The 16205-nt window shown below is 41.6% G+C and overlaps 1 protein-coding gene across 4 annotated transcripts in view; it reads right to left on the minus strand.

The window, feature by feature from the left end:
* Nucleotides 1-16205, minus strand: part of TRAPPC10 (trafficking protein particle complex 10) — a 94707-nt gene that overhangs the window by 14937 nt on the left and 63565 nt on the right. For all 4 annotated transcript variants that reach the window (XM_008567700.1, XM_008567703.1, XM_008567701.1 and 1 more), the window contains 8 exons: nt 13055-13201; nt 12295-12409; nt 11316-11392; nt 10421-10512; nt 4719-4859; nt 4271-4383; nt 1423-1937; nt 316-457 (listed from right to left, as the gene is read on the minus strand). In XM_008567700.1, coding sequence (XP_008565922.1) covers nt 316-457; nt 1423-1937; nt 4271-4383; nt 4719-4859; nt 10421-10512; nt 11316-11392; nt 12295-12409; nt 13055-13201 — 1342 coding nt within the window. The remainder of the gene's footprint in view (nt 1-315; nt 458-1422; nt 1938-4270; nt 4384-4718; nt 4860-10420; nt 10513-11315; nt 11393-12294; nt 12410-13054; nt 13202-16205) is intronic.

Genomic DNA, 16205 nt, shown 5'->3' on the forward strand with positions numbered 1-16205 from the left:
CTAAAATCTAGTATTTAGCCTTTGAAATTGAACTCTAAGAGAAAATCATATATATTTATTAAACTCTCTGCAGCAGACATTAGCTGATACTTGCTAATTCTTCTAGTTTTTGTTTTGAGATAGTCAGCCATTACAGGAGAGCGAATATTCGGAGGGACAAGAGGCAGTCAGTTACTAGGCAAAACTTACGTTATGTTACCCAAAATGTCTCTTCAAGGCAGACACAGCTAGAAGTATTAGAAGACTGATGTTTTAAGAGACCTCTCAGAACATCACCCACAGCAAGCCTCCCAAGCGGCCAGAGGCTGCACTCACCGGCCAGCGGCTCCACATGCAGCTGGGGCTCCTGGGAATACACGTCGTACTGCACGAGGGGGTAGATGTGAGGAAGGACAAACCGCACGGGGCCCACCGAGGCGCATAGCTGCCTGAGTGTGTACGTTCCAGGCTCCTTGGCCTAGGGTCAAAATCAGGCATTTGAAAAGACGTCTCCCATTTCTGTAACGATGAGCTTCCTAAGGTACAGCTGTTCTGTGGTCTTTCTGAGATGACTGCATTTCTTTCTCTCTGCCTCCTCTTGCTCCTGTGTATACACTTCTATACTTGAGCTGTTCAAAAAGGCTCTAGCAGTCTCTCACAAGCTATGATTTTCTGAGTGACATGCTTAAATCTGACTTTATACTTCTAACAAGGTATTTTCAATGTAAGAAACTGCATTTGTGGCATTCTCTTTGAAAAGGTATTTGTGGAGACATTTCAGCATAAGATTAAAGACCTGCTTTGAGAAGAGACTAAATACACATGTGGCAAATAGTATGCACAGGCTAGATTCCTCTTGAGTTAGTAGAACTTATAGCATGTGCTGTGTCAGAGTATGTCACAGTGGGTCAGAATCAATGGTTTTGACATCCAGCAGCCACAAAGGAAAAATAAATTTTAATGTGTTCCATCTTCTTTGAAATCTCATTTTAATAAATGATGGTGTATTTCAATACACAGAGGAAAAGCTAACTACGCCCCATAATTCAATTAGTTAAAAAGCTAACTAAATCCAATAACAAACATCTATGTTAAGAACTTCATTCAAAGTTTATCCACTGTGCTGACCAGTTAGCACGGTTGGTTAGAGGGTGGTGCTGATAACACCAAGGACCGGGGTTCAATGTTAGCACGGTTGGTTAGAGGGTGGTGCTGATAACACCAAGGACCCCACACCAGCCAGCCAAGAAACAAAAATTTATCAACTGCCTTAAAATTGTGTAAATACAAAAGATTTTTTTAAAATGTCAGTGTATTTTTCTTTAAGGATAAAAACAGGACAGAGGACTCTGCTCAATTCCCACATATTTCACACAACTCTTTCAAGCTCCAAGCCCCTTTTCTTATAAACCTGAAAGTCAATTCCCCAGCCTGAACACATACCTGAGTCCTGAATGTTATCTTGTTGGCCCCTGGTTCCAGAGTCACGTTGCTACACCTGAGCATGTGGGCCCCGTCCTCCAGGGCCACCCCTGAGGGCGCCTCTAGAGAAGAGCTGCTTTCTTGCCTTCTCAGAAGCATGTGAACATTTCTGCAAATAATCCCTGTGGTGTTCAAGGAATTATCAGAAGGACTTCTCTCAAACATCTCATACAACTCCAGTGCAGGCAAGATGTTTTGGGATGCAGGGAAAGGTGAGGTCTCCACTGGAAACTTAATAATCCCATTGGACGTCTTGTGCTTGGTAAGCCACTCGGCAGTCTTCCGGTAGGTATTTTTCTCGATGCTGAAGTGGACATTGATAGCAATCTGCTCCACGTGCACAGGGACAGGCATCTGACTGCACAAGGTTATCTCAACAGACAAAATACCACCCACATGGACCACGGCATTAGAAGGGTCAAAATGGAGATCTCTCAGTTGTGCAAAGGAATGCATAGGTAGCACTACTCTGTGACCTGCAAATACACATGACCACGTTTCACTCCTAGGTCACACTTCCAGATGGTGTAGAGGCTGCAGGGCCTGGGACGCACAGCATAAGGAGCAAGAGGCAGGAATGTTCAAAAGAGGCACTTTAAACCTTCCTCGCCTCCTGCACCCTCACCCCACAAAGTTATTTTGCCAAAAGCAGAATATAAACAAATGCCTAGATAACTCCTGTAAATCACAACATCTATAGAAATTAAGGTTTCCAAGTCTGCTTTGGCAAACCTAAGAGAAATACAGGTCAACTAACTCCTCAATTTCAAAATGAAGTTTGTAAATAGTCCCGTTCCTAGAGTTTTCAAGGGATTCCAACACTTTCCAGCCTACTTGAAGAAATTCTCAAGTAAAGATGCCCAAGTGCCCACGGCATCTGCCAGCCTATGAAGTTAGACAAGGAAGCCAGGAGCCCTCTGCTCCCCCAGCCCCGGCCAGCAGAAAGTGCCCAGCTCCACGGTCGCTATAGGTGAGAAGGGGCCCTTCTTTCTCTTACCTCCTTTCCATAAGAACCTTGGTTTTGCCTAGAAAAACCATAAGGCTGTAGAACTGACCACTGAGTATTTATTAAACGTTCATCAACTAATGACTTGCCAAGGCTAATGCCATAAGATCATGAGAAAACAGTAAACAATTATGAAATAGTTTATCCACACAGAGATGCCAAGGAATGCTGGCAGGAAACTCAGAGCTCAAATGGCCTCACCTACTAAGCAGCAGACGTGCTCATGGCTCTACAACCACCAGTTGGCACATTTGAGAATCAAAACCAAACTAACATCATGATGCTCCTCAGAAACCTATCCGGATGGCCCTGTTCCAGTGAACACACCACAGCAATTGACAACCACATAAATCTCAATCCAAAACCTTTGGAAAAACTGGCTTTCAAGTGAAGTGGTTAATAAATGCTATGGACTGAACTGTCTCTCCCCGCCCCTTATTCACACAGTGAATCCTTAACCCCCAAGGTGACCGTATTCGGAGATGAGGCCTTTGGGAGGTGATCAGGGTTAGACGAGGTCATGAGATGGGCCCTCACAATGGCATGAGTGTCCTTCTAAGAAGAGACGCCAGAGACCTTGCTTTTTCTTCTTCCCCACCGTGTGAGGACACAGTGAGAAGGCTCCATCTGCAATGAGGAAGCAGCCTTCACCAGAGTCCGACCAGCTGGAACCCTGACCTTAGACAGCTAACCTCCAGGACTGTGAGAGAGAAATGCCCATGCTTTAAGCTGCCCTGTCTGTGGTATTTTGTTAGGGTGGCCTGAGTAGGGTAATACAGTAACTATTTTAAGTAAGTGCTCTTCTTGGTAAACTAAATATGAGAAGCTAAACTTTACAATAAATTTAATCTTACCACAAAGCATTATCTATAAAGTATATTTGCCAAAATGTTTAACCCAAATCTAAGCCTTTCTGATCTAGCTTCCCTTTAGATGCTCCCATGAAGAAACGCTGAGATGAATGCCAGTGGTGGACCGGTCCACGAGACAACTGGCTTGACATACTCAGCTATAAAAAGAAATGAAGTACTAATACACGTCACTACACAGATGAACCCTAAAAACATTATGGTGAGTCAAAAAAGCCAGTCACAAAAGACCACATATTGTGTGGTTCTATTTACATGAAACATCCAGAATTGTATAGATACGGAAAATAGACCAGTGGCTGCGGGGGTACGTATGGGGTTTCTTCCTGGGGTGATAAGAATGTTCTCAGTATTGACTGGTGATGGCTGCACGCACCTGTGAACGCACAGAAGCCACTGAACCGAACACTTCAGATGAATGAATTACACAGTATGTAAATTCCATCTCAATAATGCTATTATATTTTTTAAAAGTCAATGTCTAAAAAAAATAAGAAAAAGAGATGGAAAGAACTGTTGTAAATTAAAGGGAACTCAGATATAACAACCAAATGCAATATGTGATTCATCACCGGACTCTATTAAAGATAATTTATGAAAACATTTTTTGAGACAATCAGGGAAACATGAATATAGACTACTTAGTAGATGGTATTAGAATCTTGCTAATTCTTTGGGTATGGTTAGAAGACTATCCTTAGTTTTAGAAGATGCGTGATTAACTGCTTCAAGGTGAAGTATTACAATGTGGTCCGGAGTTTCTTTGAAGTTGAACAAAAAGAAAAAAAGTGAACAGAAAGATAGAGATACATATTTGATACACAGCAAAATGTTAAAAATTGTTGACTCTAGGTGGTTGGTATATCTTGTACTGTTTTTACTTTCCCATAATATTTCCAATTTTTCATAATACAGCGTTAAAAATTAGTCTTACCTGGGCTGTCTGACTGTTGGTGGGCAAAGCTGAGGACCTCCTGGCAGAAGTACTTCCGCTGCTCTTCAGTTAAGTGATAGTCGCTGGCTAAAAGGCTACTGGTCTGAAGGTAGCTGGAGGGTAGAGTTAAGGGGTCTGGGGAGGCTACCTCATGCCAAGGAATGCTGGACGCAAAATAGCGTCAAAGGCCCCCTAGGGCCTTCAAAGTACAGCCCAAAGGGCACTCTTCTTCTTCTTCTTCTTCAGTTTAAGTTATTAGGAACTCAAAATTAGATTTTAAAAAACCGACTAGGAACTTAATTCATATTCTACATGATACACATGTATAAGGTAGAATTTTTCTCTCCTTAATATTAAGTGTATATTAAACACTCAATTGTGGGCAATGCTGCTGTATAAACAGAGAGCAATTTTCCTATTTCATGAAAACATTAAACTGAAAGGATACTTCTCGGTTTGTCCGAGGTGTTTTTGACATTCCGCTAACTGCTTCCTTGTGTGTGTGATGGGCAGTGCCCAGCCCTCAGCCAGGTAGGTTTTCAGTGCTCCTTGAAGATAGATTTCTGCCTTTTGTGGAGACTTTTTCCTCCTGGCAAAGTCGACAACAGAAGCTTTCATTATGGCTCATGACAATCAACTGCTCAGACACACTCTCTCACGCCTGGCCCTCCGCCAGCCTGCAGACCCACGCTGTGACAGATGCACATCTAGACCGTCCTTGTCCAGTCAGCCACCCGTATGAGAAAAAGCCCTGACTCAGGACTACACAAGTGGGCCCCAAGGTGAGGAGCTGAGCAATGGGATCATGGTGATGCCACCATGGCACACTGTCTAGCACTATACACTAGTCAAAGAACATTCAGAGCTGGACCTCAGGGTAAGAAAGGGAGGGCAGCGTTCCCATTTCCAGCTGAAAGAAGGCCAAGGCTGGGAGCAGGTGGAACGCTTGTGCACACTGCATGGCCAGCCAGCAAGAAAGCTAATGTGTCTCGGCCATGCCACGCCACCTCCTGAAGACACGGAAACACAGAGCAGCCACACAGCCCACCACAAGGGAAGTGCGGGACAACTCCAAGCTCAGACAAAGAGCACTACGCAGGTTTCAGGGGCTGACAGAGAACTATGAGGAATTAAAACAGCAACACATATCACTCACGAGAAGATCTTTCCAGTCTCAATTTAAACCTTAAAGATTTTCGGAATAAAAAAGTTTAAAGCACAAAGTAACATGTCATCACTGAGTGATGACTGGGTCCCCTCACTTTCCCCAGAGAGAGGGGACTGCTGAACCCAAGGAAAAAGGCCAACATGAAATAGGCACTTGCTCCTCCTAAGCATCCTTGCAAGACACCCCTGTTTTACTACCCTACTCTTTTTTTTTTTTTTTTGAGACCGGCGCACCATGCTCAGCCAGTGAGTGCTGTGAGCGCACCGGCCATTCCTATATAGGATCCGAACCCGCGGCGGGACTGGGTCCCCTCACTTTCCCCAGAGAGAGGGGACTGCTGAACCCAAGGAAAAAGGCCAACATGAAATAGGCGCTTGCTCCTCCTAAGCATCCTTGCAAGACACCCGTTTTACTACCCTACTCTTTTTTTTTTTTTTTGAGACCGGCGCACCATGCTCAGCCAGTGAGTGCTGTGAGCGCACCGGCCATTCCTATATAGGATCCGAACCCGCGGCGGGAGCGCTACTGCGCTCCCAGCACCGCACTCTCCCGAGTGCACCACAGGCTCGGCCCTTACTACCCTACTCTTGAAGCAATGAGAGTTCTCAAATTCTCATGTTGAATAAATTCTCAAATTAAATAAACTTTAAACTTATCAAATTATGTTGGTTTTTCTAGAATTTTATAGTTCTCCCAGGAACCCATTCTTTAAAGGGAATCAGAACATTCGATACTTTGTCACTTACTACCTCTAACTGAAGATGCTTATGTTCTAGAACTTGAAGGGACTCTACAGACCATTTATCCAGCCCCACAACTTCAGATGAGGAGACGGGGCTGACCATAGCCCACCTGGTCTGTGGCCAAGCTGGAATCAGGACCAAGTCACTAACGAGCAGGCCAGCACCCTCCACTGTGACTCACTGACTCAGAATACACCAGTGATACGTGAGGTAAACTCACAGCATCTGGAGACATGGCTTCTTTGCTCCACTAACTACTGACTTACTCTTTAGATATACTAGATGGAGATTCAAGAGAGCCAGATTCTAGCCCTGATTCTGCCATTAATTAGTATATAACTGGCTAACTGCTCCAACCACATCTGGAAAATTAGGGAGTTCACTTAGATGATCTGTAAATCCCTTTCCAGGCAATTCAAATCAGTTCAAGTAAATTATTCTTTCTTGTTTCATCTGATAAAATTATTAAGTACAGTTGGCACTGCATATCTGCAGGTTCTGCATCCACAGATTCAATCTACTATGGATCAAAAATATATGGGAAAAAAACAACAATAAAAAATAACACAACAATAAAAAATAATACAAATTTTAAAATACAGTGTAACAACTATTTACATAGCATTTACATTGTATTAGGTATTATAAGTAACCTAAATAATTATAAGAGATGTTTTAAAGTATAGGGGAGGATTTGGGTAGGTTATATGCAAAACCAGGCCACCTGGTTTTATATACAGGTGTATCTTGGAGATATTTTGGGTTTTGTTCCAGACTACCACAACAAAGCAAATACCACAAAACGGTAAGCCACATGAGTTTTCTAGTTTCTTAGTGAATGTAAAGGTTACATTTACACTATACTGTAGTCTATTAAGTGTGCAAAAGCATTATGTCTAAAAAGAAGCACACCTTAATTTAAAAATAATTTATTACTAATGTTGATCTGAGCCTCCAGCGATTTGTAATCTTTTTTCTGGTGGAAGGTCTTGCCTTGATGTTTGTGGCTGCTGACAGAACAGGGTGGTGGCTACTGAAGGTTGGGGTGGCTGTGGCAATTTCTTAAGATAACAACTGAGTCTTCCACTCACGGAAGGTTTCTCTGTAGCATGTGATGCTGTTTGACAGCATTTTACCCACAGTAGAACTTCTTTCAAAATTGGAGCCAATCCTCTCAAACCCTGCTGCTTTATGAACTAGGTTTATGTAATAATCTAATCCTCTGCTGTCATTTCAACCATGTTCACAGCATCTTCACCAGGAACAGAGCCCATCTCAAGACTCCACTTTCTCTGCTCCCCCATAAGAAGCGACTCCTCATCTGTTCAAGTTTCAGCATAAGATGGCAGCAATTCAGTCTCATCTTCAGGCTCCACTTCCAATTCTAGTTCTCTTGCTGTTTCCACCACATCTGCAGTGACTTCCTCCACTAAAGTCTGGAACCCCTCAAAGTCACCGATGAGAGTTGGAATCAACTTCTTCCAATATCCTGTCAATGTTGATATTTTGATATCCTCCCATGAATCATGCATTTCCTTAATGGCAGACAGAATGGTAAATCTTTCTAGAAGGCTTTCAATTTGTTTTACCAGATCCATCAGAGGAATCATCTATGGCAGCTATGGCCTGACAACATGTATTTCTTAAATAAATAATAAGACCTGAAAGTTGAATTTACTCTTTGATCAATGGGCTGCAGAATGGATGTTGTGTTAGCAGGCATGGAAACAACATTAATCTCCTTGTACATCTCCATCAGAGCTCTTGGGTGACCAGGTGCATTGTCAATGAGCAGTAATATTTTGAAATGAATATTTTTCTCTGAGCAGTAGTTCTCAATAGTGGGCTTAAAATATTCACTAAACTGTGCTGTAAAAAGATGTGCTGTCAACTAGCCTTTGTTGTTCCATTTGTAGAACACAGGCAGAGTAGATGTAGCATTATTTTTTAGGGCTCTAAGAGTTTCTGAATGGTAAGTGGGCACTGGCTTCAATTTAAAGTCACCAGCTGCATTAGCCCCTAACAAGAGTCAGCCTGTCCTTTGAAGCTTGAAGCCAGGCATTGACTTTTCCTCTCTAGCTACGAAAGTCCTACATGGCATCTTCTTCCAGTATAAGGCTGTTTCGTCTACATTTAAAGATCCATTGTTTAATGTAGCCACCTTCATCAATAACCTTCTGGATAACCTGGAGCAGCTTGCTGCTCAGCACTTGCTGCTTCTCCTTGCACGTTATGTTATGGAGACGGCTTCCTTTCTTAAACCTCAAGAACCAAAAGCTAGAATCTTCAACTTTTCTTCTGCAGCTTCCTCACCTCTCTCAGCCTTCAAAAAACTGAAGAGAGTTATTAGGGCCTTGCTCTGGATTAGGTTTTAAATTAAGGAAATACTGTGGCTGGTTTGATCTTCCATCTAGGCAAATAAAACTTTCTCCATGTCAGCAGTAAGGCCATTTCACTTTCTCATCACTTGCGTGTTTACTGGAACAGCACTTTTAATTTCCTTCAAGATCTCTTCCTTTGTGTTCACAGCTTGGCTAACTTGTGCAAGCGGCCTAGCTTTTGGCCTATCTCGCCTTTTCAACATGCCTTCCTCACTAAGCTTCATCATTTCTAAATTTTGATTTGAAGTGAGAGACCTAATGAATTTCAATTTCACTTGAATACTCAGAGGCCACTGTAGGGTTATTAATTGGCCTAATTCCAATACTGTTGGGTTTCAGGCAATATGAAAGCCTGAGGAGAGGGAGAGAGACTAGGAACTGCTGGTTGGTGAAGCGGTCCAAACACACAACATTTATCAATTAAGTTTGCTGTCTTATATGCACAGGTTCATGGTGCCCCAAAACAATTACAACAGTAACATCAAAGATCACTGATCACGGATCACCATGACAGATACAACAATAATGGAAAAGTTTGAAATATTGTGAGAATTACCAAAATGTGACACAGAGACACAAAGTGGGCACATGCTGTTGGAAAAATGGCATCGACAGACTTGCTCGACTCAAGGGTTGCCATAAGACTTCAATCTGTAGAAAACACTGTATCTGCCACATGCAGTAAAGCAAGTGCAGTAAAGCGAGGTGCGAGCGTGTGAGTGCTCAGTATCTGCAGGGCCTGGACCATCCACCTGTACAAGGGCCTGAGTATACAAGTGCTCAGTATCTGCAGGGCCTGAATCATCCACCTGTACAAGGGCCTGAGTGTGCAAGTGCTCAGTATCTGCAGGGCCTAGACCGTCCACTTGTACAAAGGCCTGTGTGTGCGAATGCTCAGTATCTGCAGAGCCTGGACCAGCCACCTGTACAAGGGCCTGAGCGTGCAAGCGCTCGGAATCTGCAGGGCTGGGACCATCCACCGCAGACACCCAGGGACAACTGCATAGAGGTCAAGAATTTTTTTTTTGAGAAAAAAATTCCTCATAAACAAACACCTTTTCTATTAAAATTTATATCTCTTCTCAGTTCTTTGAAACCGCAAACACGCTGCCAGCCGGGATTTCTTCTCTTCATTAGAATGATTTTATCACACATGCTAGAAATATGCTAAATTTCGTAAACAAACACCTTTTCTATTAAAATTTATATCTCTTCTCAGTTCTTTGAAACCGCAAACACACTGCCAGCCGGGATTTCTTCTCTTCATTAGAATGATTTTATCACACATGCTAGAAATATGCTAAATTTCGAGTCGTTTCTCTGGAATTAAACTCCAAAGCTGGAGCTGAAATGGAAATCTTCCCAGTATTTGTACACGCCTTCTTACAGTCATTCCCAGGTCATCTGTCTTTCATGTATCTAATGCACATAGTTACTATACATCACTGGAGTTGAGGTTTTCAATCTTAAAAAATATGTGATATAAACTAGACAAATGCTAATACAACAAAATATCTAAGAAACAACATCCCAATTTATTTGCCACTGGAATGTAGATTCTTAAATAATTCCTCATAATTCTTTTTAAATAGTTATAATGTTTTATAAATATAAATAAGTATATTTGATTAAATAAAAGAACTTCAAAGGCCAATAACAGTTCCTAAGGATAACAAGCTGAAAACCTTTCCACTTGGTTTTCAGAATAAATTGAAAACAAAATGATGATTGGTTGAGAGATTCTACATTTTTCAAACTACAAACTTATGTACATTTTATATTAACTCCATATATAACAAGTCTTCTCTTACTGTATGTATAATGTTTACATTCCAAAGAAAAGGTCAAGATCAATTACATGTAAAACTCTGCCAGATCTTTTCCAACAAACTTAGCAGATCGAATCCTCCCAATACTTGTGTACATTTCAATGGTAGCATGGGACAAATCCTGAGGAAAAGTAAAAAAAAAAAAAGCATAATTATGTACTTGAACTTTTAATGGCAGACAAATACTACATTTATTTATCCAAAGCTGAAGCAAAAGACAACATTATTAATGTAACATTATTTTTTACTTTGCATCTATTTTTGTGTTGAGTTTTCCTGTAATATGTAATTTATACAAAGTCAATAACTTATATATAAATTATGAAGCACAGTAATAAAAGAAATGCCCACAAATTCATCCAACATAAAATATTTAACCTTTCAAAGTACTTTCTGAATGTGGGTAACATTTTTGATAATTTCCCCACCTGTTTGTGTAACAGGGACAAACCATTACAGGCTACTATCAAACGCTCTCAAATTAACTGTGAGCCAGGAACAAAGCTAATCCAAGCTCCTACCTATGCTACTTTCTGAAGTGTCTCTAATTTAAATCTTTTAAAATCAAGCATGATGGCTCTGCCCAAGTTGAAACTATTCCGTTTTACAAAGAAAAGTATTCACCATCCTCTCTTACAGTATCTATTCCATTGAATGAAAAAACCCATTTTGAACAAAATTGTAAGTATTCGAAGATGCTTTCATGCCTAATTATGGCACCATGTGTACTAACAAACATTTGATGAATAACAATTTTTCCATGTTTTATCCACAACTCTCTAGGATAGCAAGAAACTAAAAAGGCCAACAAGAAAGAGGTCCCCAATAGCAGCTCGTTCCCAATTCAAAAGGTCACATAATAGAGCAAAATGTTGTAGAGCTGATTTGCTCCATGGATAGACTAGAAACATCAGTAATACTTACTAAGTAGTGCTTTTCAAAAGCTTCCACTGATGATAAAGCTTCTTTGAGTTTCTTGTAAGGACTCTGAGCTGTGTTGGCTTAAACAAAAAGAAAGGAGAGTCCTTACTCATCTTCATTACGTACAGTCGTATGAGTTTACATTGGCCTCTATACACTGCAGGCAGATGACCTCATCTGCCTTGCATGGAAATCACAAAGACAGCCATGCCAGATGAAACTACTTTATCACGAAATAGTCTAAACCTTCATGCAATACTTTACTCTGGTCTTTAAGACTAGAATTTTCAGAAGTACATATTACAAATACTCCAGTGAATTAAATTACTTCCAAAGTGATCTGACATGGTCTCAAGTTGAACCAGTGCTATATAAACATTATACATTTTTGCTTAAGAATTTATTCAGTTTAGTAGGAGTGCTTTCCAGTTCATTAGGTATTCTTTACTATACTTTAACAACAGTTTTGCTAAATCATACTCTTGTATATGAGGGGTCTTCAAAAAGTTCATGGAAAGATTTGTATCATCTTTTCATTCCATTTTTCTGTGAACTTTCTGAAATACCCTCAGATCTGTACCTCAAACAATCAGTAATGATCCTTTCAAAGTGCTTTATTTTCCAAGAGTAATTTACTGATTAAAAATATTTGGCCATATGATTAGAAAAAGATCACCTGATATTCAGAGGGTGACTGGTGCAGGTCCACTTTACACAGACTATAAAAAGTTATGACGAGCTCATTTAAGCCTAGGAGAAACTTAGATACATTTTTCCAAATCCTAATTTCTTAAACTATTCTAATAGTTCATTATGCTATTAAAAGGTAAAATTTTCTATGTATTATTACAGTAAGCTAATAACAGATATATTTCCCAAATGGTAATTGTATTCCTAGAACTTGGGTTAAATGTGCCAAGTTATGAATGACACTCGCAACACTTTCCTCCATGCCCCTCACATAGGTATAGCCAAACAGTACCTGTTTCAGGTCGCTCAGCTCCCAAACCTGCCAAAAGATCAACTGTCCTATTGAGATCTTCTGAGTTAGGTCCTTTTTCTGACACAAGTCCACACAGATAGCCCAAGGACTTTAGCTGGTGAGATAAACCCACAATTTCAATTAATTTGCCATAAGAGTCGGCAGAGAATTCATGAATTTAAATACAAAAATTCAAATCCAGCTAAATTTAGCTTCCTTATCCAAATGATTCACATCTGGATATAAAAACATATCTTACTGGGATCATTTCAAAGCACTCAACAGTCCCCTGTGTGGCTCTGAAATGTGTGATCCTCTGCTTCCTCCACTTGCCACCTGCATCCTCCCCAGGCTTCCAAGGTCTGCACCCCACCTACACCTGAGCTGACCTGGCTGCCCGCCCAGCTGCAGGTGCTAGCACCAAGCGTCAGTCCCGTGCTCAGAAGCCACTCTGTGCTTCATGAAACGTTTCACATTTCATCCTTCTCTGTACCCTCTCCCCGCAACCCCCCGTCGCCAATTCCTGGCATACAGACATTTTTCAAGTTGCTATCTGCTAAAGATATTGGAATGTAAAAGAAAAACAAAAAATTGGTGGTAAGTAGCAGGAAACCCTGACTTTCATGGCTGTATCTAGACACATTCTAAGAGCCACCATGCTCGGATCTAAATAAGCAACACTTCTCCAAACAGCTGACTTCCTCCACCACACAGCCTCAGCCTGCAGAGAGAATGCGCAGCCCACACTCAGGGCAGTCACCTTTTCTGTGGCATAGCTCCATAATCCCACAGTGTGGGCAATGTTTGAGTCTATCTGCGCCCGGTCACAGCAACCTTCTATCCTCTGCAGCACTTCCAAACAGCTCAGAAACACCCAGCAGTCCAGAGCGCCGGGTGGGACGGAGACCTGTGGGGGCACAAGTGCAGGTGTGTGAGGACGCTGAGGAGAGTTCCAGCTTGAGTGTGCAAACTTACAGCCCCTTGACAGCCACCCAAGCTGTGATCTGCAAAGCTACACGAAAGAAAAATGGGCAAGAACAGAAATTACCTAAGTCCAGGAAGCCAAGAGGAGTGATCTACATCTAAACATGTTACTGGGTCTTATGTACTTGATATGCTAATGAATGACTTAGCAGGGATATGGCTTTCAATTACATGCTTTGAATGTCTTATTCAGAAAAAGGAGCCTACAAAATGGCCAACTATCATCACCTAACCTACGCTGAATGTGAGCACAGGCCAAACTTGGGTGTGAAGAGGGGGAGGGGAACTAAGACCTGAGACACCTGCTTGGTCACATTTAAGAAAGAACACATGTTCAACAGCAGAAATGAACATTGAGTAGATTTTAGATGATATTTAGGAATCACAGTTAATTTTTTTACGTGTGAAACAGGCAGTGTGATTATGTTTGTAAAAAAGAGCTCTTGTTGCTTACACACTGAAATATTTACAGATAAAATATGATGTCTAGAATTTGCTTGAAAAACAATCCAGGGGAAGTGGTCAGGGATCATGTGCAGATGAAACAAGAGATGGGCCACGAGCTGGCAACTGCAGTAGCTGGTGATGGATACCCAAAGTTCCTCATATTATCCTCTCTACTTTTATACTTGAGCCTTTCCATTTAAAACACAAAAAAGAAATGTTATATTATCAGAAATACAAAAGCTTCTACTGTATATGATTGATTCTAAAATGCATTGTTTTCCACATTTTAGCATATTTGAAATTAGGAATTCATCTCCGAATCAATGACATCTGACACTCATAATAATTGGCAATGTTAACTTTTTTCTTGGTGCGGCTAATTTCATGATATATCTTACAAATGTATCTTAGTTTTGGTGAAATATGTTAAAAATGAGAACTTAAGAGGTAATTCTGTATCAGCTGACAAGTGAAAAGCTGCATAGTGCTAATGAAATTGAGTTGCATAAGGACTCCTTCAAAACACCCTGAGCACAAATAAAAGTAATGGATCTAGAACCAAATAGAAAGAACCAAAGAGTGTCATTAATGTGCCTATAAAACCTAAATTGCTCAATTTTTGAAAGATGAGATACTATTTAAATCCTTTTGGGAAAAAAATCAGCATAGAAAAAAAACTACATGATCAAAAGCTACTTTCTCACCCAAACAACAGACCACACCTGAGGGGCGACACAGAAGAGTTAGGAAGCAGAACACAGCTTTGAGACCTGGCAAGTGTGTCCCTCCCGAGGACGGTGGTGTCCTTATGCATCAAACTGGAGCAGGCTCGGAGTGGGCTGACCCACCCTGCAGCCCTCCTGGTTCCCAGGTGCCAGGTAATCTGGGGTGCTTTTAACCCCACCGGACACTGCCACCAGTTCTGAGACCTTCTGTAACACACCTCCTCCTGGGCACACACTGTTGACAAAGACTGGTGGTACAGAGCAGGGTTATACACAGCGTTTTAGGTTTATAGTCGGCTGACTGAGAACAACCCAGAGAGAGGGAAAGGAGAGCTGGAGGTGTCAGAGCAGAGGGGCTGGAGCACAGGAGTAAGCACAGCAGGGGACAAGGCACTAGTGTGCAAATCAGGGCACCGAGGAGCATTGGGGCCGCTCTCTAGAACCAGAACCAGCAGGACGTAAGAGCAGCAGAGAACTCAACAGCAACAAAACAGATGGCAAAGAGGCATAAATAGCAGAATCCAGAAAGCTATACCCCAAACATGAATAGCACTATTATTTTGTGGCAAGATTTTCTTGGTATATTTGTTTTCTGAAAGAGCAATTACCACTTTGGTAAGTTTGAACAACAGTATTTAAAAAGTAGCAGCATCAGGTGGCAGCAGCTTTTCTAGGGGTAAAAGCCACAAAATCTCGTGGCAGCCACTGGGCATTGCTGAAGCCTCCACCCCCAGGCTGGAGGAGGCGGGAAGCAGCAGGCAGGCCCTGTGTGCTGACACAAACGTGCAGCAAAGAACAGATGTGGGGTTTTATTTTAGTACCTGAAACCCCAAGGCTGCCCGCAAGTCTTGCCCGCTGTCCCTCAGCCAGCCCCTCTTGGGAAGCTGCCATGCGAGGCGCCCACTGGGTACTGTTCTTGTCTCTCCAGCAAGTTCTCCTCAGGACTACGCGTTCTATGTGTTCTAATGACCCATTTCCAGAGACCACTGCAGCTTCCTGCATTTCCTGTCACACACCACTGCGAACTTAAGATTTGTTGAAAAAAAGACACGCATGTTAACTTGGTGTGTCACGTGATGTCTGCGACTCCTTCGGCAGTGTCACCTCGTGTTGCTTTCATCTTCTTCATCACTACTTACCGCATGCCCCTCTCAGCTCCCAACCAAAGCCCAACCAAGCATCCCGAGGGGCTGGACACCCTGTTTCTTCTCTGTACACTCCACAGGCCTGACTGAGGGGCTCCCTGGAAGCCAGACCTTCAGCAGCAGGCCATCTAAGACTGTCAGAAATACTGATGAAACAAATTTATTTAAAATAGAATTGTAGTGATATGTTTTCCATTGCTTTTAGAAAATAAGTTACAAAATACTACAGTGAAGTATGCAAGGGGCACAAATCCTAAATTTACAGCTCAATGAATTTCTACATATGTAAACACCACTCAAGAGAGAAAATATTTCCATTGTCCTAGAAGGTTCTCTCTCACACCCCTTTGCCCAGTCAAGACCCATTCCAAAGAGGTAACCCCTATTTTGATGTCTATCATCATTGATTACTTTGCCTGATCTCATAACTTCACAGAAATGAAGTGACACAATATGTCCTCTTTTTATATATGCTTCTTTTGTTCAACATAATGTCATTAAGATTCCTCCTTGTTGAGTCTGAGAGTAGCTTGTTCTTTTTTACTGCTGTATATTACACTTGTCAATGAAAATGCCACAATTTATTTACCTATTCCCATTAAGTGTGTGT

The sequence above is a fragment of the Galeopterus variegatus genome, unplaced genomic scaffold, assembly GCF_000696425.1.
Source record: "Galeopterus variegatus unplaced genomic scaffold, G_variegatus-3.0.2 Scaffold336, whole genome shotgun sequence".
In the NCBI taxonomy this organism is placed as follows: Eukaryota; Metazoa; Chordata; class Mammalia; order Dermoptera; family Cynocephalidae; genus Galeopterus; species Galeopterus variegatus.